This window comes from Vigna angularis, chromosome 2 (genome assembly GCF_016808095.1).
Source record: "Vigna angularis cultivar LongXiaoDou No.4 chromosome 2, ASM1680809v1, whole genome shotgun sequence".
In the NCBI taxonomy this organism is placed as follows: Eukaryota; Viridiplantae; Streptophyta; class Magnoliopsida; order Fabales; family Fabaceae; genus Vigna; species Vigna angularis.
The window spans coordinates 3,337,694-3,363,076 of NC_068971.1; the positions used below are offsets into that span (position 1 = coordinate 3,337,694).

The window sequence follows — 25,383 nt, forward strand, 5'->3', positions numbered from 1 at the left end:
TAATACACAAATCTTCCTTCCAAACTCTTATATCTTGGTATAATTGTAGTGAAAACCTAATATTGATGTTTTCATTATTTCTCCATGCCTCCCCAACGCAATCCAAAACCTGGAAGAAATCCTTCATGCAATCCAGGATTGTCTTTCTACGATCCAAACTCATGGAATTACAAGAAAATCGTCAGAATGCTCAAGAGGCCAAAAATCAGTCAATGCATTCCTCCCTTACCCTCCTGGTGGATCATGTTTCTTCTCAAACTACAACAACATGGCACTAAAGTACCAAGCTTGTTTTAAAAAACTCTGTAAATGTATTTGTCAACACCCAATTTTGTCCGGGTAATTTTTAATTAAGAAAAATAAAAAAAATATATACTTCTTTCCTTTTTTATGATGTTTACTTCATTTTATTTAATTTCACTTGGTTTTATCGATTATTATGTTTGAGTTGATTTTATTTTATATGATCTTATATGATTTTACTTTATTTGGTTTTATGTGGGTCTAATTTTATTTAATTTTATTTGTATTTTTATGTGATCTTAGATTTTATTTTTTACGTTTTTTATTTATTTATGGAATGATTTGATTTGATATTTATTTTGTTTATTTTAATGGATAGCATGTAATTTTATTTGATTTGGTTTAATGCGGTTTAATTTTATTTGATTTGTTTCAAATTTACTTTATTTGATTGACTTCCTTATTTGGATTTATTTCATGTGATTTTATTGTATGTTTCAAATTTACTTTATTTGATTGACTTCCTTATTTGGATTTATTTCATGTGATTTTATTGTATGTGATTTCATGTGATCTTGTTTCTGTTACTTGTTTTTAGTTTTAGTTAATTTTGTTTGTTTTAAAACTTACTTTATTTTATGATTTCTTGTGTTTCATTTTTATTTCTATTTTAGTTTTATTTATCTTAATTTGTTTTATTTATGGAATTATTTGATTTTGATTAATGTGATTTAATTTGGTAGTAATTTCATTTGATTTGAGATTCCAATGTGTCTTCTATTGATAATCTTCCTATTGCACCTTTAGACATTGCTCCTTTCCAATTATTCTCCAACGTGCCATTCATTGTTCTCCTCAGTCAATCACTTTCTTTTCCTAGCCGCCCACTAAGTTTTGCAATCATACTTTCATTTCTCCTCTTCCACCAATTAACTTAATCCTTCGTTTGTTGCAAATAATTTCTCCAATCAACCCATAATTTCACAAAAAAGCATGAATCAGATTAACAGGAAGCTCACAGATACCATATCATAAGATCTAATTTTATATATACCAATTGAGGTATCACATGGAGGACAGTTCACAATTTTCTACCTTTACCAATCCTCCAATGAGAGTTTGCCGACGGTCTTCATCTCTGTCCATTTAAAGAAGAAGGAAGCCATAACCAAAGGGAGGGAGGAGCTCTTTAATTCTCACCTCTCCAAGAATTCCTCTTTCACTCCTTTCATAATCTCCTTCATCCTATATCTCCTAATTATAACCTCTCCATCACCTACCAATTCAAGCTCTTTTCCAGAAACCAATTCTTTACTCATCCATAATCTCTTCCTAATCAAATGGCAATCTCTTTTCCAAAACAAACATTATTCTCCTTCCAGATCAGATTCAATTGCTGTGCTTTCATTCCTTAATTCACCCCTTAATTCAATAAGAAAAAAAAAACAGATAAGTCAGAACCTTTTCCTTTTATCTATCAGAAATAAACCATCGGATACGCCTTCATCCTTCACTCACGGGTTCATATAGAGACCAATCATCCCTTTCAGCTTCAACTCCATCTCTTAACTATTAAAAAAAAGATTCCAAAGTCATTTCATAAATAAATAAAAAAGGCATACTAAGAAATAGAAGAATATAAAAGAAGAGAGATCGCAATCATGTAAATAAAATAAAACAAAGAAAAAAATCAAACACAAAAAGACAGACTTTGATAGCATGTACAATGGCTGGCTTCCGGCGAGACTTGAAGAGATTCGCGGTGGAGCTTCAGGTATGATTTTCATTTTGATAGGTTGGATTTGTGGTTTAGGTTGTTTTGCAGATAAAGTTCGAGAGGCCATGATGGCAAAGAGATGGAAGCAACCACCAAGTTCAACGTCGGTGATATTGCTGACTTTGAAGAGGCTGAGGAAAGAAGAAGAAGCTGCTGGTGTCTGGTGGCTTCACGCGGAAAGCAAGGAAAAGAAGGCTTATGGCTTTGCTACGAAGAAAACAAAATGGGAATAAGAAAGCCTCAGGGTTTCTGATTTGGAAACAAAAGAGGATATGGACCTGGGCCCAAGATTCACTAGCGACACCTCTAAACAAACTTGCTGTACCCACCTTCAATGGGCCTATAACACTCATGCGGTACCCTTATTTCAAAATTGAGCTTGGTTCACAATCTTTTTTTTATTAATTTTTTTTTGTTTGTTTTGGGTCTGCTTTATTTATTTGTTTCGTATACACCCTTGATAATCCCACTGTGTCTTGTGTTTACTTATTTTCTTCTTTTTTTTTTATTATTGTTTGTTTGTTTCATTTTCATTCACGATATTATAAATATTTGGTATGAGCATTCACTTTTAATAAAAAAAATATAATACCCAAAATATAAAACAAACAAAAAAAAGCCGTATGAGTATTTGTGCGATCGTACGCATCAGCTTACGCAAAACAATAAAAGGAAAAAGCCGTGTGAGTGCTCGTGCGATCGTACGCATCAGCCTAGTACTCATTACGCAAACAATAAGAAAAAAGCCGTGTGAGTACTCGTACGATCATACGCATCAGCCTAGTGCTCATCACGCAAAATTAAAAGATAAATTAAAAATAAAAAAAATGTTTTAAAGGTCAAGCACATGTGTGATCGCACGCATCGTCCTTGTGCCAAAAACATTTTCTCTTTCTTAAAAATCCCAAAAATATGTTTTAAAGGTTTAGGCACATGTGTGATCGCACGCATCGTCCTTGTGCCAAAAACCTTTTCTCTTTCTTCAAAATCCCAAAAATATGTTTTAAAAGGTTTAGGCACATGTGATCGCACGCATCTTCCTTATGCCAAAAACCTTTTCTCTTTCTTCAAAAAAATGTCAAAAATACGTTTCAAAGGTTTAGGCACATGTGTGATCGCACGCATCGTTCTTGTGCTAAAAACATTTTCATTCTCCTAAATAAAAAATACCAAAAAACATAAAAAATCTTCAAAAACTAAAAAACATCTATTTTTCAAACTCAAATAATATCGCCTGCCAGAACTACGTGATCCTTGATTCTCCATCAAAAGTGGAGATACGTAGGAGCAAGGCTAGACCTTGTCAGGTTCACTTCCCAAAAATCCAAAATCATTTCCAAACAAATTTCTCAACAAATCCTTAAACAAAATTTTCAAGCAGTTTCAAAAGAACTACGTAACCCTGATTTCTCATTCTGCATGAGATACGTAGGAGCAAGGTCAATCCTTGTCGGGCCCAAAAAGCTAAAAAATATTGTTTGTTTCTTTTGAGTTTTATTTTAAGGGAAAGTTAATCACTTTGAAAACCACATCCACATTCGCGCATTTAGTTAAAGGTACTGCCTTAGGGCAGCGTTGTAGGGTGCTAATACCTTCCCTACACGTAACCGACTCCCGAACCAAGAATCTGGTTCAATTTGACCATACCTTATCATTTTATGGTTTTTCCGTAGTTTTCCAGAATAAACTATGGTGGCGACTCCAAAATCTCTTTTTCAAAATTAATATTCTATCTTTTTATTGGATCGTCGTCCCGTCGCGATTCCGGTTGCGACAGTATTATTGGCTTATCCTCCATTATCCTTAATTGTTTCCTATCAGCTCTTCAACCTGATATTTGGCGAGAACTTATCATCCTCAAGCCATTCTCACGGGCCTTGCCAAATTAATAAACTTCAAGACTTTAAAATCAAATCATGTCGGTATTCACCCCAACACCACCATTACACACACACACTCAACAACACTATATATGTAAGGTCCAACAATTATAAATTATTATTGAAATCTTCAAAGGAGCTATATAATTAACATGAAGTATCGAGTGCACAGTATAAACGAGCATTTTCATGACAATTTCTTTTAGAAAGGCCACGACCCTCGTGATATTGTATGTGTTTTTTATTTTTAACCATCCAATAATTTTGTGATCACTTAATTTTTCCCTTGTCCTCGATCTACTGGTTTGGTATTTTGTTTGATCATGGTTGTTTGTGTAGATGGTACTTTAATGCTCAGGTAAACAATATCATCATGACTCATTTGTTCGTCGAAACAATTTTGAACTTTGTATTTCTTTGTGTAACATGTTGCTGTATGGTGATTGTCGCTTTTGAGGAAGAAAATCTTGTTTAAAGGGAATTTCTTTTATTTTAATAGAGATTTAAATCTGACTAAATTAAAGTGAAGGTTTGTTATTAGTAGAGAAAAAAACATTTTTATTTAAATTCCTAACCAAGAGTTTCATATTATTTCTAATTTAAATTTTAAAAATATATATAATAAATATTGATATTTAATATTTTCATTTCTTCTCAATATAAATATATAAATTCACACAACACACTTATAGTAGTGCATCGCTTTTCTTTTATCCTTCGGTTAAAATTTGGGTGATGATAGATATGGACACCTTCATTTCTATTCTACACCTATGTAACACTAATAAAACTATATTTTATTTTAAAATATGAAATAGTTTGAAAACAATAATTAAAAAATAAAAGTACTAAGTTTTATTAGGTATGAAATAGGGGTAGAAAATCTTTATAGTGTCCATCTAAATTTTTTCCTTAAGATTTATGGCCATTTTTCTTTGTAGTAATATACTTTATCCTTTCATTTCAAGTTGACCTTTTAGGAAGACACCTCTTAACCTTTATTCCGAGACAACGTATACAGAAGGTGTAAGTACTCTGAACTTCTGTTTTCTTGCTCAGTTTTCTTTAAAGTACATAGTCCCACATAATGTCATTAATATAAAAATATTCCATAATAATTCAGACCAATCTCCTGTTTAATTTCCTTGCTTTTGTGCAGCAATTTTAGAGATACGTTATTTTCATGTTACCTTTTAGTGACTGGCGGGGATAGTTATTCACCGTTTTGAGACAATAACCTATGGTAGATCGCTGCGCTGGCGACCACGCATGAACTCTTTCGTTTTATGTCATCTCATGGAATAACAAGACAAACAAAAGGCTGAATAATAGGACAATAAGACATAAGGTATGCCACTTGATTAAAGGTTTGCATGTGTTCTCTAAGGATATATAGTTTTGGATGACAATTAGCTTTTTATTCTTTTTAAATTGAGAGATTTGTGTAATTCTCATACAAATAAATTAGAAGATTAAGGCTTTATAAATTTACTTTAATGTGTTACTTTATGTCTTTAATTTTAAACAGATAGAAATTATTTATTGTGAAAGAAGAACTCGTGTTCTCTTTTCTTTCCCTCCAACTAAAATCCAATTCCTTTAATACAATCTAAGCAAAGAAAAAATATCTTACTGCATACAAGAGTCTAAGATCTGCAGAATATATGCATTTAAGCTATTCATTATCGCATAAAGGAGAGCTCTTATATACTATGTTATACCCATAGAAAGAAATTCATATGTAAGACCATTTCATGCAATATATAAGCTCAAAAAACAAAAGGATAAAATATAAGGATTACCTATAACTGAAAGAAATAGAAGGAAATTCAAACACGCATTCAAGAACGAAACGATTATTCAAACCCGCCGTAACATGGACTATGTTGTAATTGAAGAAGCTTTCTCACAGTCTTCATGATCCATGCATATTGTGAGAGAAGAAGCAGATAAACTTTGTATTTTTGTGTATCACTTGGAAGGGAAATCTTGGTCTTTATGGGATGGGCTTTTGCTGCTGTTGGGTGAATGGAGGGGTTTATGAGACATCATAGCCAAGCTGAAAGAATGATTGAGAGAATTCGCCAATGGGTTTTGAGAACCTGAACTCAACATCTGATAGTGGTTGATTTGCCTCTGATCCATGTCCATTGCTGTAAAATGTGAAGGGAAATACGGCTGTGCCGCTCCTGGAGGACATAGCAGAATTTGAGAATTCCTTGTTGATAAAGACAATGTTGATGTTGGGAAAGGTACAACGTTAATGCCGTGTATGTCTGTTTGGTTTGAAAATCCATTGTTTTCCAACTGAGGATGAGAAACATCACCAGCGGAAGCTTCCCAGTGGTAACCATGTGGCATAGTATTTAGCAGACCCAAGAATGAAGGATGGTTTACCCTTGGCAAGAGATTATTTGGCATAACATGTGTGCTAGGACCTTCATTATTGCTTCCTTGCTTATCCTCTTCACTTCTATTTATCCAACTTGCCTTGTCAGTGCTGATCATTTCTCCTGAAACTTCTTTACGCTTTAATTTCCATGAAGAATTTTGGTCTGAACCTTGCCAGTGAATGCTGCTATTTATATTAAGAAGTTGTTCATTAGGCTGAGAGTGAGAGTGAGAGTTTGCAGCTTCATTAGAAGTAGCAGCAGATGGATAACCAAGGGTGAAGTTATTCACTGAAGGAATAATTGGCAGTGGTGGAAGTTCATCAATTTCATGCTTAGCAGCATTCAGCAACCAATCAACAACCTTGCTTGGTTGACTGAGCCCTAGCCTATCTTGAAGATCATAGAGTTGGATAGCAGTTGGTACTGATAATCGTACCCGTCTGTCTCTTAACCCTCTTATTGTGCAAACCTTGCTATGCCTGTCTTTCCCTCCAAAGGCTCTAGATACTCGAACAATCCTTGGATCCTTCAATCTTGGCCATTGTGCTGCTGAGCTTGATGAAGCCTTTTCCTTTTCAGGATCACTGATTGTTTGAGAATGACCACCCTCCTGTTTTAAAGCAAAATCCACTTCTTTTGGGCTCTTAATCATGATCTTATGTATCTCATTGTTGGTAGCTAGGTGCAGAGTTTTGTCCTTCCACTTTATGCTTGTCAAAATTCTGTTCCATGGTACCATCAACAATGAAACTGCTAAATTTTAAGTCCCTTGTGCGGATTTACGGATTGTCTCTCGATCCTAGGAATCTGCATGGAAACAAACGAAATAAAATAATAGGAAATACGAAGAAGATGATAATCCACAAAATTTACTCAGATTTAAAGGCTGTAAATAAATCAAATATAAATATTGTTTAAAATCCATATTCTTTCCCTTTGGAAATGGAAGTAGATGCACGAAGAACAGATGACATGGTGACACAGATCGCTGACTTGCAGAAAACTAACGCATGTTTGCATATAGTTCTCTTTCTATAGATGTGATTTTGTGGGGATTAAAGAACATTTATATAAAATACCAAAAAGAATCATATCAAATGCAGTTGTATATTAAAAAACTCTAAAATCATTTAGAAATTACAAGCAGAGGCATCTATCATATGTACATAAAGAAAACTGCAGCAAAAGGCTGCATCATAGTCAGGAAGGGTGTAATTAAAATTGCAGGAAAAATAATGCAACTATTTAATATTTAATATTTATACAAACCCTAGTTATCGTTGATCGTATCTGCAAACTCACATGAACACGTGCCTGTTCTCATACCAAGCATGCACCAGAAGGTAGAAGAATGAAGTTTGCACTGTGCTTTTGAATAACAAGCTTGAACAAAATTTTATATTTGCGATTGAGCTTGACTTGTCTTTAATTGCACATAATAGTGTGGAAGTTGGAGTCTGCTGCTTGGAAAAGGAAGATGCCGGAATTCAACTACCACGCCACACTGAAAGATAAAGCAATGGCACATGGTTTGACACGTGGCAAACATCCCAGCTGGTCAAATAAGTATGGTAGTCTTTGTCTTATCATTTTTTGGTCAGGCATAATGGGCAATCATTTCCTTTGTTATATTCTGGTATTTTGTTCTCACAAAACCTTGAGTACTTAACGGAGGGAAATTAAACAACATTTGTAACATTTACTGTAAAAATTGTAACAAATTACTTTAATGTTTTTGGAAGGTAAAAGTGTTTAGGGTAAGTTTTCTTAGTTTGTTATTACAGGAAAGAGGCTCGACTTCTGTACAAAAAGATTTTTCTCTATATTTGTTAGGTCACAATTTAACAACAACAACAACAAAATTGCTTGCATTAGGGCTTAACCTAACCAACACAGTTAATAATCACAGAAGGGGACCATTCCTACACACTTCTAAAACGCCTGATTACACTTTATCGACAACTACAAAAGGTTTGTGACTGAACACATCACATGGGGATCCACAGATGTGGCAAAGCATCAACAAAAATGTTGCTCTTATTAAGGGCAAAAGTCTTGTTAACTAATATCTACATCTCTTAACATATTAATGCAAAAGAAGTTTTCTACTAACGTATTCTTAGAATCTAAGATGAAAAGTTTCAGAAGGACATGACAGCCTCAAAATCATTGATCAATCAAATTTTGGACAGCCCAATTGCAATAATAATCCCAAGTTTTGTTTTACTAAGAGTTTACAGTTATATACATGAATGAAACAAATTGAAGATAATTTCTTAAAATAATCTTTGTATTTTCCAGATAACAGTTATCAGGAGAATAGATAGACAGAAATTTTGGATTGACCAAAAAAAACAAAAGGTCAGAATGATTTTTGTATAAAAAAACATTGATTGATATGTCATCCGTAATGTTTTCACTACTGGATCGGTTTTCTTGGGCAGAATTATCTGTTTTCTTTTACAGTTACTATATTTTGGAGCATGGGATGTTCATAGTTGCTGGGTCAGAGATGAAAAGAAAAGGTAAAAAAAGGAGAAATTGAGATAAAAGAGAAACAGTAAGGGCATCACATGGAGGGGATTTAGAAGACAAACAGAGAAATCCACTTGGGATAAGTAATGGCGAGACTTAAAAGTTGTGGTGCCTTGTCCAAGGGCATTGTCATGTCTATGTGTATGATAGCTACTTCGGAGAAGGGAAAGGTACTGGTAGGTGAGGGACCAATTATGTTGTGATATCTTTTGAAACGTACACCCACTGAGCGCAAACAGGACCACACAACTTTTGCAGAGAGATATGCATGGGAGGCAAGTTGAGGCTTTTCATTGAGCTGACACTGACACAGTTATTAACCCTATGGCGCATGCTTTCATCAAAACAAAGTCAATTAATCATATGTCTGATGCACAAACGTAACCCAAGTTTCTTCTCTTCTTCATTTGGCAAAGACTGCAAATATATTCTTTTACTTTTCAAATTCAATTCACCTTCAACTCAAAACCCTAAAACTCCCTCACAAAACCCATCTCAGATACAGTATCGTTCATCACAATTTTCTCTCTCATGGTTTAACGTGGATAAATTCATCCTAACAAGGAGGATATCTGAAAGCTACAGCAATCAACCTGATTTTTCTTTAATTAAGATACATGTTAAGCAAATAGTTGATAAATAAGGTTATGGAAAAGTTCTTAAATGCCCTAAACAATATATCTTCTAATTTGCGTAACTTTGACATGTAAAAGCATGAACAAAATAGAAAAAGGCAGACTATATTCCTAAAGATACAATGTTCTTTAATTTCCATAGAAAAAGAAGTGGGCCTTCTTTTAATTCTACAAAAAGAACAAAGGCAAACGACTCTTTGGCTCCAATTCCTTTTCTTCACACATACATTACCAAAAAAAAGACATCATGGTTCGAGTGATTATATCTGAAAGAGATGGATGATCAAGAACTACATCAACCATTTGGAGGCTGAAATTATTCCACAGTCACTAAGTCCAAACATTTCTAAACTGTGTTATAAATTTGCTTCATTATTTAAACCATTTAAGAAGAAAGGAATACTATGAATATGTTTTGCAGCTAAAAGAACGTTTATCTGCACACCATATATACGTAATATATATATAGCTTCCATTCATTAAGAAGTTAAACGGCCAAGAGAACATGAGCGAAAGGTGGAAAGAAGGAAGAAAAAAAAAATCAAGTTTACTTTCAGAAAGGAGAAAGGAAAATGGCAATATTTACATTCTTTACACTGTAATAGAGGGTTCCTCTCTGTCATCCGTGAAAGCCTCTGAGGCTATATAAAAGACTATGAACAAGCAGTGTCTTGTGTTTTATCTGAAAAAAAAAATTGATAAACAGACCAATGACTGGTTTCTTGGTATGGGAAACAATATGATCCAAAAAATGGTTTCCAGATTCGTCACAGAAACCCTGGGTCAGACTCAGAGCTCGTGACTAATCATCCACTTTTATAAATAGCCAAAAATGCATCAGAAGCAGAAGAATCCGTACTATCTGTAAGCTGTAACGTTATCTTGTGTCTTTGTCCAAGTCCTAACTTCAATTTTGCATGTCAGTCTAAGCTCATCAGCAATGGAAGTTTGGTGATTCGTCACGAATTGGCAATACAGCTGTGAAGCTTTTAAAAAATATGCAACTGTAATATCAGTTGTAACGTAAAAAAGTGATAACTTCCACGACTATATAGAACACAATAAAATCGTAATCACCACTACAGTGTTTAAAGCCTGGTAACTATAACTATAAAATGATTCATCATACAGAGAGAAAGAAGTATGGATGTGATATGCAGATGATACAAAAGGAAGAAAGATAAAGAAAAATAAATAAGTCGGTTGTATGTAAGTCGTGTGATGATTAGGAAACAGTCTACAACTACAATTTTGTCCACATCTTCTAGGTTTTTACGGTGTTTACAACTGCATAATTTTCAGTATTATCATCATTTCTCTTACACTAATTAACCAGCAGAAGAACTGATCTGTAATAATGTAATGAAAAACCTAATGTTCAGAGAGTGTATTATAAGAATGATAAGTGGCCCCCATAATTGTAGAAATTGAGACAGTAACCTCCATGAAAAAATAGTTGCCAAACCACTTGGACTAATGCACCGCCACACCAATCATGTTACAATTTTTTCAATGCCAATCGCTCTATTATATCTCTAAAGAATCACGCGTCATATCACCACGCTCACTGCAATTTTGTAAAATTTCACATGTATTTTATGCTATAATTATTTTCTAATTTTATTTCTAATTTATACATAACTTAAGTTTAATTTATATTAAAGTTAATTTCATTTTTTTATATGTATTTTTATATGCATTTTAATAATAAATTCATCCAAATAAATCCCAAAACTATATATATATATATATATATATATATATATATATATATATATATATATATATATATATATATCCATATTGAGAACGAAAGCAGCTATCAGTCACAACTTAAAGTAGAGGTTAAGCAAACTCCTATCCTCTCCATCTATTTGAAATAACTATTATTTTAGCAAAAAAAAATATAAATATTTATCTTTTTTATACCATCCAGATAATCCTTCATTTTTTAAGTTTATCCTTCTTTTTGTACTCTAAAGCATTCGATACCGATTTTTATAAAGTAAGGTCATTTCTTAATGGATAAGGATTAAAAACGCTAAGTTCCAAGAAAAAAAAGTAATTAGATTTTCATAACTAACTTTATATCTATTTTTTTGAGAAATTAATATTCTTTTAATCTCTAGTACCAAGCTTTAAATGACAATTACTAGAATCACTGCCAAAAAAAAAAGGTGTGATTTAGGTTTCCAAAATGCAGTTTATCCACATGCAGCCATTACATCTGAAATTTCAGGTTCCCTCACACACTAAAAGTTGTTCCTTGTTTTGAGATTCAGTCTGATATTAAGAGAAACAAGAACATGATCAAATACGGTTTAGTAGTGGAGTGTCTGGCTTTTACTTTTTTCTAAATCACTAATTATATTTTAGTTTTAATTAAAATTCTAGTTTTTTTAGTATTGCAAATGTATTGCTTTATTTTTCATGATAAATAAGATTTTTCAAATATTTTTGCAATGATTTTAGTGTCATGTTTTAACTATGCTATTTAAATATTTGTCTCTATTTAATGTTCCAATTCACTATATATATTTAATGTTCCATCATAATATAATATATAATATATAAGTGGATATAAAATTTATTTTACACATTATTTTTGTAAAATTAAATTAAATTAAAATTTAATTCTTAACATTATCAGTTAATAAAGTAATTAAAATTTTATAGTTTTGGTATATGAAAACTCAATCAGAATTGAATTTTTTAAAGATAATACTTGAGAATCGAATTAACCCCATTAAAAACCGTGTGACTAAAATTGTATGACTGATTCATTGAAAGAAAAAAAAAAATCTAAAGCTCATTTAATATTTCTTAATGAAGTGACTCAATTAAACTTCCATTCAACAGTTTTGCGTGACATGCAGTTACTGTTGTTATGGAAGATTGCAGAAAGACGATTCAAAAGAAGTTTAGAAGGAAAAGAAAAACAAAAAGAGAAAAACGGTAGGTTTTGTCTCTTGAGATTGAATAGAAGAGAACTCGACGTAACAAATGGTTTGTTTCGTTGGAATGTGTGTCACTTATTTGCTTTGTCTTTCTAATATTTTGTCTTCCATAACTTGCTTTGTCGGACGCATGCCCTATCATTTGTCGCCTGCTTTTTTATGTTATGGGTCTTTCATTTTTATTTGTTTTTATTATTAATTTAATATACAGTAGGTTTAATAATAATCACGATTTAGCTGTAGAAAAACTACTCTTTTGAAGTTGGTAATTTTGTCCTCTGTTAATAAATTTCCGTTAAGTAGAAGTAAGGTAGGGTGGTTAGATTAATGTCATACATACCTCACTTTTTGGATAGAGGTTGTAATATTAAAATTATAAAGACAGAGTTATATTTTAATTGAATATTTTTGTCTTCTTTCAAAATATGATTTATTTTTAGTCACAACAATTGACATTAGAACTTTTAAAAGGCCTGATTTAAAAAATCAATCTTCCGTGAATCTTGGCAATCAGATCTGTGAGATAGATAGAAAAAAGGTTTTTCTGTCTTAATCCAAAAATTATATATATATATATATATATATATATATATATATATATATATATATATATATATATATATATATATATATATATATGTATGTATGTATATGTGTGTGTGTTTTTTTGGTAGAAGATCCATTAATACACCTTTTTAATAGAGGTTCCTTCGTCAATTAATGTAGAATAAATATATGAATATTTTTTTGGATTAAAAATAAAAATAAAATGAAATATCCTTTTTACTAGTTAAAATTAACTTATACACTTAGAAGATAAAATTTTAAAGAAATGATATGAAAACATTTTTACAGATTATATACATAAGTTAACTTGTAAATGAATGTTTTATTTTTTTCTTGATTATAAAAACTTGGTCAAACACCATCTTTTGATCAGAGAGATATAAAGGTCTGAGTAACCATCAATACCAGTTTAATGATCGTTGATGAAAAGAAAAATATTGACAACAATAGGAAGGAATTAGAAATTAAAGAAAAAAAAAACCTTGACTCGTGGATAGGTAAAATTAAGATTAATTAAATTAAAGATCTAAAATGAAAGAATTGGTTATTGATTGGATTATCGTTAAGATCATTTGGATTGGGTAGGAGATGGAAAGGAAAAGAAAGATACGAAAAAAAGACCGAGTACTATGAAGAAGAACAGGATCTCCAAGTTGAATTTAAAGATGGTATAAGAGAGGTGCTTTACAATTTGATGTAAAGGATGAAACTATGATGTTTCAGTTTAGCCCTTTGCATTTTGGTGGATTGATCGAGTTATAATTAAGAAAAGGATGGTGCAAGGACTCTCAAATATGAAGTTTGAAAACAGAAGAGTGTATGCTCGGGAAGCATCCAAGGACTGTCAAGTACCGAGTAAAAGAATAACTCACATTGATTCATACATATCTATGTGAACCAATTACATGTGAGTCTTTCAATGGAAAAAGATATTCTATTTAATTTTTAAATAATTTTTTAAGAAAGACCTAGATATATTTTTTAGAGGAGAAATATGAGGTGGTCAAAATATTTAAAGTGATGGTAGAGAAGAAGACAAAAAAACCTTTCAAGTCTATTAGGTCTAATCGATGAGACAAGTTCATTTCGTCTGAGCTCATGAAGTATTATGAGGAACAAAGGATATAGAGATTTCTGACAACACATACTCACTCTAGCAAAACACAGTTGTCAAGAGGAAGAACTAAACCATCCTTGACATGGTTCGAACAATGTTGAAGAACAAGACCATGCCAAAGGAGTTTTGGGTTGAAGTTGTGCAGTATGCTATTTATGTGCAAAATAGGTGTCCTCATGCAAAGTTAAACTTGATGACACAAGCAAGAAGTACGTATTCATTGGGTATGATGAAAAAACTAAGGCCTACAGATTGTTTAACCCACTAACAAAGAAAGTTGTCTTGAGCTGAGATGTTCAAGTAAATGAAGGAAGTTAATGGAACTAGAACAACTCAGATGAGGAGTTTATTGGAAGTAGAAGCACAAAAATTGTCGCACCACTTATTGAGAGAGATGATGATATTTCTGATGAAGAAGATGAACTTCTACAACCCAGAATACTTAGTGTGCAAGACATATACAATTCCACTAACAAGTGCATGTTGTATGTTTTTTGATAGATATAGAAGACTTGAGCTTTGAGGAAGTCATGCAAGTCGAGAAATGGAAAAAAGGATATGGATGATGATAGGCATTATTGAACGCAATTGTACATGGAAATTGATTGATTTGCCAAAAAGAGCTTGACCTATTGATGTAAAGTTGGTGTATAAGAAGAAGACAAATGTTGAAGGAAATGTTGAGTGATATAAAGCTTCGTTTGTGCTGAAGGGATACAAGCAGAAGGAAGGAATAAACTATGACGAAGTGTTTGCCCTAACAACAAGGATGAAAACAATTCAATTGTTAATTTCCCTGGCAACTCAACACAGATGGCCAATTCTGTAAATGGATGTAAAGTCGACATTTCTGAATGGAGTCTTGGAGGATGAAGTATATAGTGAATAACCACTAGGATACATGCGAAGAGGAGAAGGGAAGAAAGTGTTAGGATTGAAGAAAATGCTTTATGGCTTGAATTAATCTCCTCGAGTATGGAATGAAAAAATTGATACTTACTTCAACAAGAATTGGTATGAATAGTGTCAATATGAACATGCTCTATACATAAAGAAGAATAGAGAAGATGTGATGTTTGTTGTCCTATATGTTGATGATGTAATCTTCGTGAGAAATAATGTTGAGTTGATTAAAAAGTTTAAAGAAAATGATGAAAAAGGCATTTGAGATGATTGACTTAGGTCTTATGAAGTATTTTCTCGATCTGGAAGTTGTTCAAGGTAAAGAAGGCATCTTTGTGTCTTAGGAAAGGTATGTTGAAGACGTCTTGAGAAAGTTTAAGATGACAAGTTACAACTGATTTTCACCCTTATGAAACCTAATACAAACGTATCTAAGTATGGAGGTGGAGACTAAGTTGGTGGAGTCAAATATTGAAGTTTAATTAGAAGTTTTAGGCATCTTAAAAATAAAAGCAAGATTTATGGAGGAGCAGAGGTATACTCATTGGAAGACATTAAAGCGAATTCTAAGGAGAACAATATCACTCGGCTTGTTGTATACTAGAATAGATAATTACCAATTAATTGGCTACTCAGACAACAATTGTTGTGGGGAAGTTGATAATCCGAAGAGCATGTCAAGATATTTGTTTTTTTTTAGGAACACAACGTTCACCTAGCTTTCGAAGAAGCAGCCCATTGTGATGTTGTCAACATGTGAAGCCAAGAATGTTGCAACATCTTGGAGTGTTTGCAGTCAGTTTGGCTTAGAAATCTTCTAAGCAAGAAAAACGAATTATGATTTAAGTTGGCAAAGAACTCAATCAATTATAAGAGAAGTAAAGATATTGATGTTCGATTTCACTTCATTCAATAATAAGTGAATAAAGGAAATGTAGAGTTAGAGCACAAAAAAGTTAAACATATTGATATGTTCACGAAGTCATTGTTACTGTACCATAATAGCAAAAAAATAATTGGATGAAAGAAAGAATAAATATTTAAGATGTTTTTATTAGTTAAACTTAAATAACGTTACTTACATTTAATAAGTATTGTTATAATTAATTGTGTTGGAATAAAAAAAAGTTAAGAATACTGTTATGACATGCAATAGAATGCATTAATTATGATTTAGATAATAGTTTTATTTAATAGATATAATTGAAGGAAGAAAACAAAAGCATCTATAAATGGATGTTATACTACTCAATGTATTTACTAGAGAGTGTTTAGAAAGACAACAATATCACCATTCACCTCGCCTTTCACCTCTAGCAAAATCACCTCAAATTACTGGATGCACACACACAATCAATTTGTGCCTCACCCTCCCATCATTGTCTACAGTAAATATGCTAATCCAAACAATTGTCTATCGTGAATATGCTAATCCAAACATAACATTAAAGAATTTGAATACACATATAACTAACAAAATCTATTGACAACTACATTGAAAAGAAGTTTAGATTTGTGGATTGGATGAGGATGCATGGAGAAAAGTTAGAAAATGTGAAAATTATAGAGAAGATTCTACTCATTTAAGTTTGAATATGTACTGTCATAAATAGAAATATTCTAATAATATGAGAAGTTAATGTATGAACAAAATGTGTGTGTGCATAACCATTAATAATATCTCTCAAATCAAAGTCCATAAAAACTTTTTTATTACAAAAGGACAGAACATTTCAAATAAGAAACTGTTACATGGTAGAATAATAGATTAAATTTTATTCTTGAAAAGCCACAAGGGAGGAACTCAAGATTGAAGTCCTTTAGCAAAAAGAGAAGCAAAGGTCTCCATTGTTGTTTTCTTGGACACAAAACCTATCTCAATTCCTTCTCCATTGTTGCTATCTGAAAGACTAAACACTGCAGTTCTTTCAATAGACACTGTCTCCACCTTCTTTGGTCCTCCCCAGCCAAAGTCACTGCTGTAAGCCTCAAAATTCGGTGAGCCTGCAACTCCAATCGCCTTCACATCAGCTTCACCTCCCACACAATCAAGCAACCATGATGACCAATTTTCAGCTCCAATCAGAACACCCTCCTTCTTCACACTTTCCATAGCTTCACTCAGTGCTTCCACAGCCACAATTAGTCCATCCTCCCCCAACAATTCTCTTCTTTCAGCAATTGCAAGTCTTAATCCAACACAGTTACCAAAATAGGTCGGAGGAAGAGGTGGCTCCAAACAACCCCTGCAATCCACAGTCAGAATCAACGTAACTCTCTCGTTTTTCATTTCCTCGGCTCTCACCCTGCAAACCCATGCATAGGCAAGAGACAACACAAACGTTGACAAATGAATGTTGATGTTGTTCTGTCTCTGTTTAGACACAACAAAATGCTTCAGCCTTTCAATATCTGAACCAGACAATTTAAATAAGCCTCCAGTTGCATGTTCCGGAGATTGCACATCCCGAACCATGAGGCTTCTTTTGTTGGATCCTCCCTGCATTAACCAATCATTGAGGAACTTCTCCCCTATTTGGTCAGGGTCTTTTACTAGTATCCTTTCATAGAAAGGACATAGTTCAGGTGGCAAACAAGGGGGTGCGCGTGATTCTCTACAAAGATAAGCCCAGGACTTGATAAACGATGTTGAAGTCTTGGCATCAAGAACAGCACGGTGTGAGGTTATTCCAATGGAAAATCCAGAGTTTGGAAACAGAGTGATTTGCAAGGCTAAAAGCGTAGCCTGTTCATGTGATATGTTCAAGTGAGGTAAAAGATGGTGCATTTCTTCAGTTTTCCAAAGATTTGAGCCGGCTAGATGGTTGAAATCTGCATCAGATTCAGCTGCTGTGAGAGAAACAGAGTCACCTGTTTTGTAATTGATGATGGGGTTTTGGGAGTGAAGGGGCCAAGTGAGGTGGCCTGCAAGAGGAAAAAAGTGGCCGAGTGTAAGAGAAAGAGAGTGTATGAGTTTGGGAAGAAGGGTATGGAAGAAGGGTGGGGTAGGGTGAGAGAATTGGTAGAAGAGGATGCGTTGAATAGGAGGTGACCTTAACCACAGTATGTCAAAGAAGGTGAGGGGAAGCGATGTTTGAGTTGGTAATTCTTCTGATTCCAAAGTTGGTGCTATACTGAAAACTTGTAGCACATGCATGGTTTCTTTCTTGTTGCTTGGACCAAACAGAAAAATAGAAGAGTGATGCAGGTGGTTATGTCTCGTGATTCTCTGATCTTATGACTCTACTTATTAGTTGAAACTGATATACATTTTATTCTCTGCATAACTTTCAAATGTGTTGATTCTAATCTATTAGCTATCGTTAACCTTCTCTGATGAAGTATCTCATACTTCACAGGTGTCATTTCTTGCATAAATCTTTTGTACGTGTCAATTCTACAACAAATTTTTCAAAACCCTAACGTACGTGTACAACAAATTCACAGGTGCAATTCCAATTGTATTTCACTTCTTCTGAGTTTAGTTTATTTTCGTTTTGGTAACTCATTTTTTATTACATTTTTAAGTTTAATGTTATCCTTTCTATTGGGTGTGGTAGTGTGATAGGAATAAATCCAATTATCGATTCAGCAGTTCCAAAAATTCCATGGATGATAATTTCCTTCACACCAAGTCTGTCAAATATTAAATATCAGCGTGGGAGAAGTGTGTAATGCCATACTATATAAAATATAAAATTATGTGATGATTGTATGATGAAGAGTTGAATCAAATATATAAATGGTCTGATAGAGATTGAAAAAATATAAAATATCATACGTGTTTAATGAAATAGTTCTTCTTGAAAATGATAAAGCCATCGAGGTACAAGGCATTGGGTCTATCAGACTAAAAATGTTTGATAATCGGGAGATGCTGAAACGAGCTATATTTTAGAACTTAAGAGAAATGTTTTGTTAATAAGTATGTCGATCATATCGATTTAACAATCAAAGTTAATAAGAAGTGATGAATATTTGAAAAAAACATCTACACTGTTAAGGGAGAGAAAAAGAATGATCTTTACATCTTAAACATTTAAACCGTCGAAAAAAAATAAATAAAAGACTATCTAATATGGACCGTCTAGTAGTGTTGAAATTAGTTATACTTTCTAATACGTTTTATTGAATGGCTTTTCATTATTTCTTTAGTTTAGATAAAGACGGAATATAGACTATATATTGTGTATTGTGATAAAATCTGTTTAAAACATTTCAATCATAATAAAAAAAAATTCAATCTTATTCTTATATTTTATTATTGTTGTGAAGGCAACAAATTATAAATAAGATTATATTTATCAACAAGTTGATACGGAGCAGACAAACAAAATCTAGATTCATCTAAGTGATTCCAAATGGAGACGTCCGTCATTTTCTTTCAAACAGCTCGGTGGTGTTTCACTAAAAAATCTTTCTATTCTAATCGTTTTGTCGATCTATGCCTAAGATTTGTAATATGTGTGTAGTGTACTCGGTGGGCACAAAAAGAGACTCAATCCGATAAGGAGGCTAGCCGATCGGTTAGATAAGGAGATTAGCAGATCGGTTAAAACTGAGTGAGAGGAGACGAATAATAGATGAATAAAGAGCATTAAAGATCAATTAATACAGTGAAAACGAAACATGGGTGTTAATGGTCATAGGAAATAAAATATATCAAATGAATAAGGTAACAGTTGTTATTAGGAATCAAGTTTATAAATATATGATGGGTGTCCAGATAAAGATACTTTTGATCTAAATAATTACAACGTTGAGACTCTAAACAAAAACTGATTTGAGTATCAGAGTATTTTCCTGTACGGGACGATCGATCGGTGTAGTGGAATCGATATCTTGAAGGGGATCACGTTGAGAAGGGGAAGAAGGAAGCACATTCTCGAACCTAGATATCCAAACAATGTGTATCACATGGTGAATTAGTCGGTCATTTAGTCATTGTAATTTTATCATGTTATGATTGAAAGTTTATTTCTGCGTGTAAAATGTGCCTCGACCGAATCACTTCATCTCAATTTCTCGAAGAACTTGTTCATAATGCCAAAAAACAATGGTTCCAGTTCCACCAAATAATTCAGTCAACATAACACATTTTCCTTTCTAATCAATCCTTCACAAAATCTAACAAGTCATTTTTGTAAGGCTATATTATTCGTTCATTCTTTTAGTCCTTTTCTTTCTTTCCCTTTTGATCCTTTTTAACACTTTTCATAACTTTTAGTTTTTTTTTTCATACCTTCCACTTTCCTCCACATTTCCTCCCAAAATTGAATTGGAGGATCAACATTTTCCATAATCAACACCAGTACCTCATTCACCCATAACTTACCACAAAATAATATTGGAATCGTTGGGTAAAAATAAAGTTTTACATTAGATAAAACAAAAATATAAAACAAAAAATAGACATGAATTTGAGATCTTTTGAAGTGATATTAAAAACAAATCTATCATAACTTGATCCAAAATGAACATTATCTTATTATCACTGTAGAGATCTATGTATATATGTGTTGATGATCAGATGAATTATTAGGGGTGGAGAGCAAGTGATCCTTAGTGAGGAGTGAAAGCACATCAGATATGGTTAAACCTCCTGCAGGGATAACCAACACCAATGCTAATATAATACATGATAGTGGAATGATTTATTTTACTATTGCACACCAACACAGAATTTTTGAGATATAATAAGTTGCCAAATGATAGAGTATAAGAGATAAAAAGTTTTGCCAGACTTTTATTCCTGAAAAGAGAAATGATCTACCCAAACATGGGGATAATCAATACCTATGCCGCTAATACATGGCTGTCAAATGATTTATTTTATCATTGCAAACCGACACAACATTTCAGATGACAATAAGCTACCAAATGATAGAGAGTCTTATTCCTGAAAAGCACAAGATAGGATAGGGACTCAAGATTGAAGGCCATCTTCAAAGAGAGAAGCAAAGGTCTCCATAGCTTTTTTCTTTGTCACGAAACCTATTTCAATTCCGTCACCTGTTCTGCTATCTGAAAAACAAAACGCTGCAGTTCTGTCAATAGACACCATCTCCACCTTCGTTGGTTTTCCCCAACCAAAATCACTACTGTAAATTTCAAACCTCGGTGACCCTGCAAAAGCAGCTGTCTTTGTGTCACCGACTTTGTAACTTTCATACACCATCTTCCACCAGTCTTCTGCTTCATGCAGAAAACCTTCCTTCTTCAATGTTCCCAAAGCTTCACTCAGTGCTTTCACAGCCACGATAAGTCCATCCTCCCCCAACAAGTCTTTTGTTTCAGTAATTGCGACTGTGATACCAACACAGTTCCCTAAATACGTTGGAGGAACAGGCGGCTCCATCTGACGCCTGCAATCAACATTCAGACCGAAACCAGTACTTGTACTTTGGCCACCTTCTGCTTTCACTCTGCATACCATCGAATAGGCGGCAGCTAGAACAAAAGTTGACAAGTGAAGGTTCGTGTTATTCTCTTTACTCTGCACAATCTGCTTCAGCTTTTCAATACCTGAGCTAGACAAATGAAACAAGCCTCTGGTTGCTTCTTCTGGAACAGGCATCTCGCTAACCTTGAGGCTTCTGTTGTTGGGTCCACCCATCTTTAACCAATCAAGGGAATACTTTTCTCCTATTTTCTTGGGGTCGTTCACTATTTCCCTATCAAAGAAAGGAGTCCATTCCGCTGGCAAAGAAAAGGGTGGTTGTGCTTCTCTGCAGAGATATGCCCACGATTTGACAAATGTTGTTGAAGCTTTGCCATCAAGAACAGCATGGTGGGAGGTTATTCCAATGGCAAATCCAGCGTTCGGAAAGAGAGTAACTTGCAGGGCAAAAAGCGTAGTTTGTTCGTGGGATATGTTCAAGGGAGGTACAAAAGGGTGAGTTTCTGTAGCTTCGGTGAAATCTGTGCCTGCAAGATGGTTGAAATCGGCGTCAGATTCAGCTACAGTGAATGAAAGAGTATCACCTTGGTTGTAAACGATGAGGGGTTTGGTGGAATGAGTGGGCCAAGTGAGATGTCCAGCAAGAGGGAAAAAGTGGCCAAGTGCAAGAGAGAGAGAGCGTTTGAGTTTGGGAAGAAGGGTATCAAAAAAAACATCAGTCGGATGATGAAATTCGTAGAAGAAGACACGTTGAACAGGGGGTAACCTTAGCCATAATATGTCGAAGAAGGTGAGGGCGAAAGATGCCTCTGTCGGCAGCTCTTTTGATTCAGAGCTCGGTGCTATGCTCAGAACTTCGACCACTTTCATGGTTTTTTTGCTGCTTTGTTCTACCCAGACCAAATACGGGAAAACCAGACAGCTATAATCGAGTGACTATCAATCCGCAGTATTGTTATAAAAACCATCCAACCACTTTCCAACTACTTTTTTATTCATTCACTCACGTGTTAGTTTTATAAAAAAATTTCGGGTACCAATTATCGATACTATATTTTATAAAACAAAATCTATCCATCTACTTTCTAACAACTCTCTTATTCATTCACGTTTTACTTTTATCAGTATTTATAGAACCCTGTTTAAACTGAGAAAACCCCATTTAACTCATCAATTCCTGTTGCTGTAACATGGTTATTAGGGAGTAGTTGTTCTATCAGTCAGTCAGTATACTTACATTTCATAACATACCAGAAGGACTGCTTCTGTGAAATTTGATCCCAATAATTGAATATTGATAAAAATAGTATTTTGAAAACAAATTAAATAAGATGTTGAAGAAGGGCAGAGAGATCTACACTCTACCACAGCCACACAGTCTCCAACTAACAGCTGGAAGATAAGAAAGAGGAGATTCACATCCAGTGGTTTACCCCACCCCATTTCAACCTCTTCTTCATTTCTACTTTTACCTTCTCAGAGCATTTGAGTGTCATGAGCTTAGTTCATGGGTAAATCATACAGCAACTGATCTTTATGCAGAATTCTGGTAGTAGCTGATAAAAATAAAGATTCGCCTCTAAAAAATAAGAATATCTTTACGTGAAGTCAAAAAAAGAATATTTACACGTGAAGCCACGTGGGCAAGATCAAAATGCAAACGGTTGAGAACAATGGTAATAAAGGAGAGAAGAGAGAAATATACAACATTAAGAAGTATTTGTTTTGGTACATTTGTAAACCTTATATAAGTTTTTTTATATAGTAAAGTGAAAAACATCATCTTACAATATTAAGTAATGTGGAACTAAAAACACACTACAAAAACTTAATTAAACTACACAAAAAACTAACAATTCTCCCACTTAGAGTTTGATTACCACATAATGTAATTGCCTTCATCATCAGTTATTCTTGAAGGGCAATTGAAATACTGTAGAACCTCAAATTTTCTGTTATGACAACCTTTGTCAACATATCCACTGTGTTCTTACTTTCTAGTATCTTCCTCAATGTTAGTACTTCATCCTCAAGCAGAGATCTGATGAAGTGATAACGAAGATCAATATGCTTCGTTCTGGAGTGAAAAGTTGAATTCTTAGCCAGATGTATTACACTTTGACTATCACTGTGCAAAACAGTCCTTTCCTGGATGAATCCCAACTCTGTCAACAATCCTTGAAGCCATATCAATTCTTTGCTAACTTCTATTACTGCTACATATTCAGCCTCTGTAGTGGATAGAGCAACGATCTTTTGTATTTATGACATCCAACTAACAGTTATAGTTCCAACAGTAAATATGTAGCCAATGGTACTTCTTCGATAATCAATTTCTCCAGCAAAGTCTGCATCTACGTAACCTTGTACTTTTAGTTCACCTTTATTAAAGCACAAACATTTCTCCAAAGTTTCTCGTAGATATCGCAAAATCCATTTCACAGCTTCCTAGTGAGCTTTACCTGGATTTGACATAAACCTGCTTACAACTCCCACTGCATAGCCAATGTTTGGCCTTGTGCATACCATCGCATACATCAGACTTCCAATGGCTGAAGCATACGGAATCTTAGCCATAATCTCTTCTTCTTCTTTTGTCTGAGGAGACTGATCCTTGGATAGACAAAAATGACTGGCCAAATACTGATTGGTTTGGCCTTGTCCATGTTAAATCTTTGCAAAACACGGTTGATGTATTCTGCCTGAGATAACTGCAAAACTCCTTTTTGCTTATCTCTCGTGATTTGCATTCCAAGAATCTTCTTTGCTGGCCCTAAGTCCTTCATGTCAAATTCTTTTGACAAATGCATCTTCAAATTTCTGATGTCTGTTATATTTGATCCTGCTACTAACATGTCATCAACATAAAGTAGCAAAATGACATAGCTGAACTTGTACCTCTTGAAGAAACAACAATGATCAGCATTGCACACCTTGTGCATGAAGCTTTCAAACTTTCTATACCACTGTCTTGGAGCTTGTTTCAGGCCATACAGGCTCTTCTTCAATTTGCACACCATGTTTTTCTTCTTTCCTTCTGAAAAGCCTTCAGGCTGGTGCATGTAAATCTCCTCATCTAGATCTCCATGAAGAAATGTAGTCTTCACATCTAATTGCTCTAGGTAGAGCTCATCACTAGCCACAATACTTAGCACAGTCCTGATAGTATTGAGCTTGACAATTGGAGCAAAGATTTCAGTGTAGTCAACTCCTTCTTTCTGCTGAAATCCTTTGACAACCAGTCGGGCCTTGTATCGCTTGGAACCATCATGGTCTTCCTTCACCCGATACACCCATTTGTTGTGAAGTGCTTTCTTTCCCATAGGTAACTCAACTAGTTCCAATGTCTGATTTGAGATCAAAGACTTTATCTCGTCTTTCATAGCAAGCTCCCATTTGTCGGCATCCGTGGTTTGACAAGCTTCCATATAATCTTCAGGCTCCTCTCCATCAGTCAGTAACATGTAGTCTATGTATCTCCTGTTAGGCACATGGGGCCGAGAGGATCTTCTCAATACAGGAGTTGGAGTAGGAGGTTCTGATTGCTCATTATTTTCTTCATTTGATTCCTCTGGCTGAGGATTCCTCAATATAGGACTTTCTAGGATATCTTTCACCTCTTCATAAACTGGTCCACTCGTTTCTGAGTTTCTGGTGCCAGTATTATGCATGTCCTTGTACATCACTTTTTCATTGAAGATTACATCTATGCTGCGGATCATCTTTTTGTTTTCATCATCCCATATGCGGTAGCCAAACTCATCTTCACCATAACCAAGAAAAGTACACTTCTTTGATTTTGGATCAAGTTTGTTTCTAACTTGATCGCTGATATGCACATATGCTACACAGCCGAAAACTCTAAGATGTGAGATTTTTACCTCTTTTCCGCTCCATACCTCTTCCAGTATCTTGTGCTCCAATGGTACCGATGGACTTCGGTTGATCAAGTAAGCTGCTGTGTTGACTGCTTCTG

General features: G+C 34.0%; 3 protein-coding genes and 1 long non-coding RNA gene across 5 annotated transcripts; all 4 read right to left on the reverse strand.

The window, feature by feature from the left end:
- Window positions 1-384: 384 nt before the first annotated feature.
- On the reverse strand, window positions 385-2,376 carry LOC108328485 (uncharacterized). The gene is made up of 2 exons (XR_001832117.2): window positions 1,954-2,376; window positions 385-1,812 (listed from the first exon to the last, which is right to left on the reverse strand). It is a non-coding gene; the product is annotated as an uncharacterized LOC108328485 (long non-coding RNA).
- A 3,248-nt stretch (window positions 2,377-5,624) lies between these two features.
- LOC108327895 (transcription factor TCP17) lies at window positions 5,625-7,749 on the reverse strand. Of its 2 annotated transcripts, none has more exons than XM_017561622.2 (2): window positions 7,563-7,749; window positions 5,625-7,100 (listed from the first exon to the last, which is right to left on the reverse strand). In XM_017561622.2, the coding sequence occupies exon 2, from the start codon at window positions 7,030-7,032 to the stop codon at window positions 5,872-5,874; it is 1,161 nt and encodes a 386-aa protein (XP_017417111.1). In that variant the 5' UTR covers window positions 7,033-7,100; window positions 7,563-7,749; the 3' UTR covers window positions 5,625-5,871. The 2 variants fall into 2 exon arrangements, with proteins under 2 accessions (XP_017417111.1, XP_017417112.1); XM_017561623.2 differs by having other exon boundaries at window positions 7,596-7,748.
- Window positions 7,750-16,651: 8,902 nt separating this feature from the next.
- LOC108328225 (phenolic glucoside malonyltransferase 2) lies at window positions 16,652-18,348 on the reverse strand. The gene has a single exon (XM_017562056.2). It carries the CDS (start codon window positions 18,162-18,164, stop codon window positions 16,812-16,814), a length of 1,353 nt encoding a protein of 450 aa, XP_017417545.1. The 5' UTR covers window positions 18,165-18,348; the 3' UTR covers window positions 16,652-16,811.
- Window positions 18,349-20,726: 2,378 nt separating this feature from the next.
- LOC108327807 (phenolic glucoside malonyltransferase 1) lies at window positions 20,727-22,483 on the reverse strand. The gene has a single exon (XM_017561520.2). The coding sequence runs from the start codon at window positions 22,275-22,277 to the stop codon at window positions 20,934-20,936; it is 1,344 nt and encodes a 447-aa protein (XP_017417009.1). The 5' UTR covers window positions 22,278-22,483; the 3' UTR covers window positions 20,727-20,933.
- Between the last annotated feature and the right edge of the window lie 2,900 nt (window positions 22,484-25,383).

Bases quoted from the DNA above. Each gene is read 5' to 3' on its own strand.
- LOC108328225 (XM_017562056.2), bottom strand. From the start codon at position 18,164: ATGCATGTGCTACAAGTTTTCAGTATAGCACCAACTTTGGAATCAGAA.
- LOC108327895 (XM_017561622.2), bottom strand. From the start codon at position 7,032: ATGGTACCATGGAACAGAATTTTGACAAGCATAAAGTGGAAGGACAAA.
- LOC108327807 (XM_017561520.2), bottom strand. From the start codon at position 22,277: ATGAAAGTGGTCGAAGTTCTGAGCATAGCACCGAGCTCTGAATCAAAA.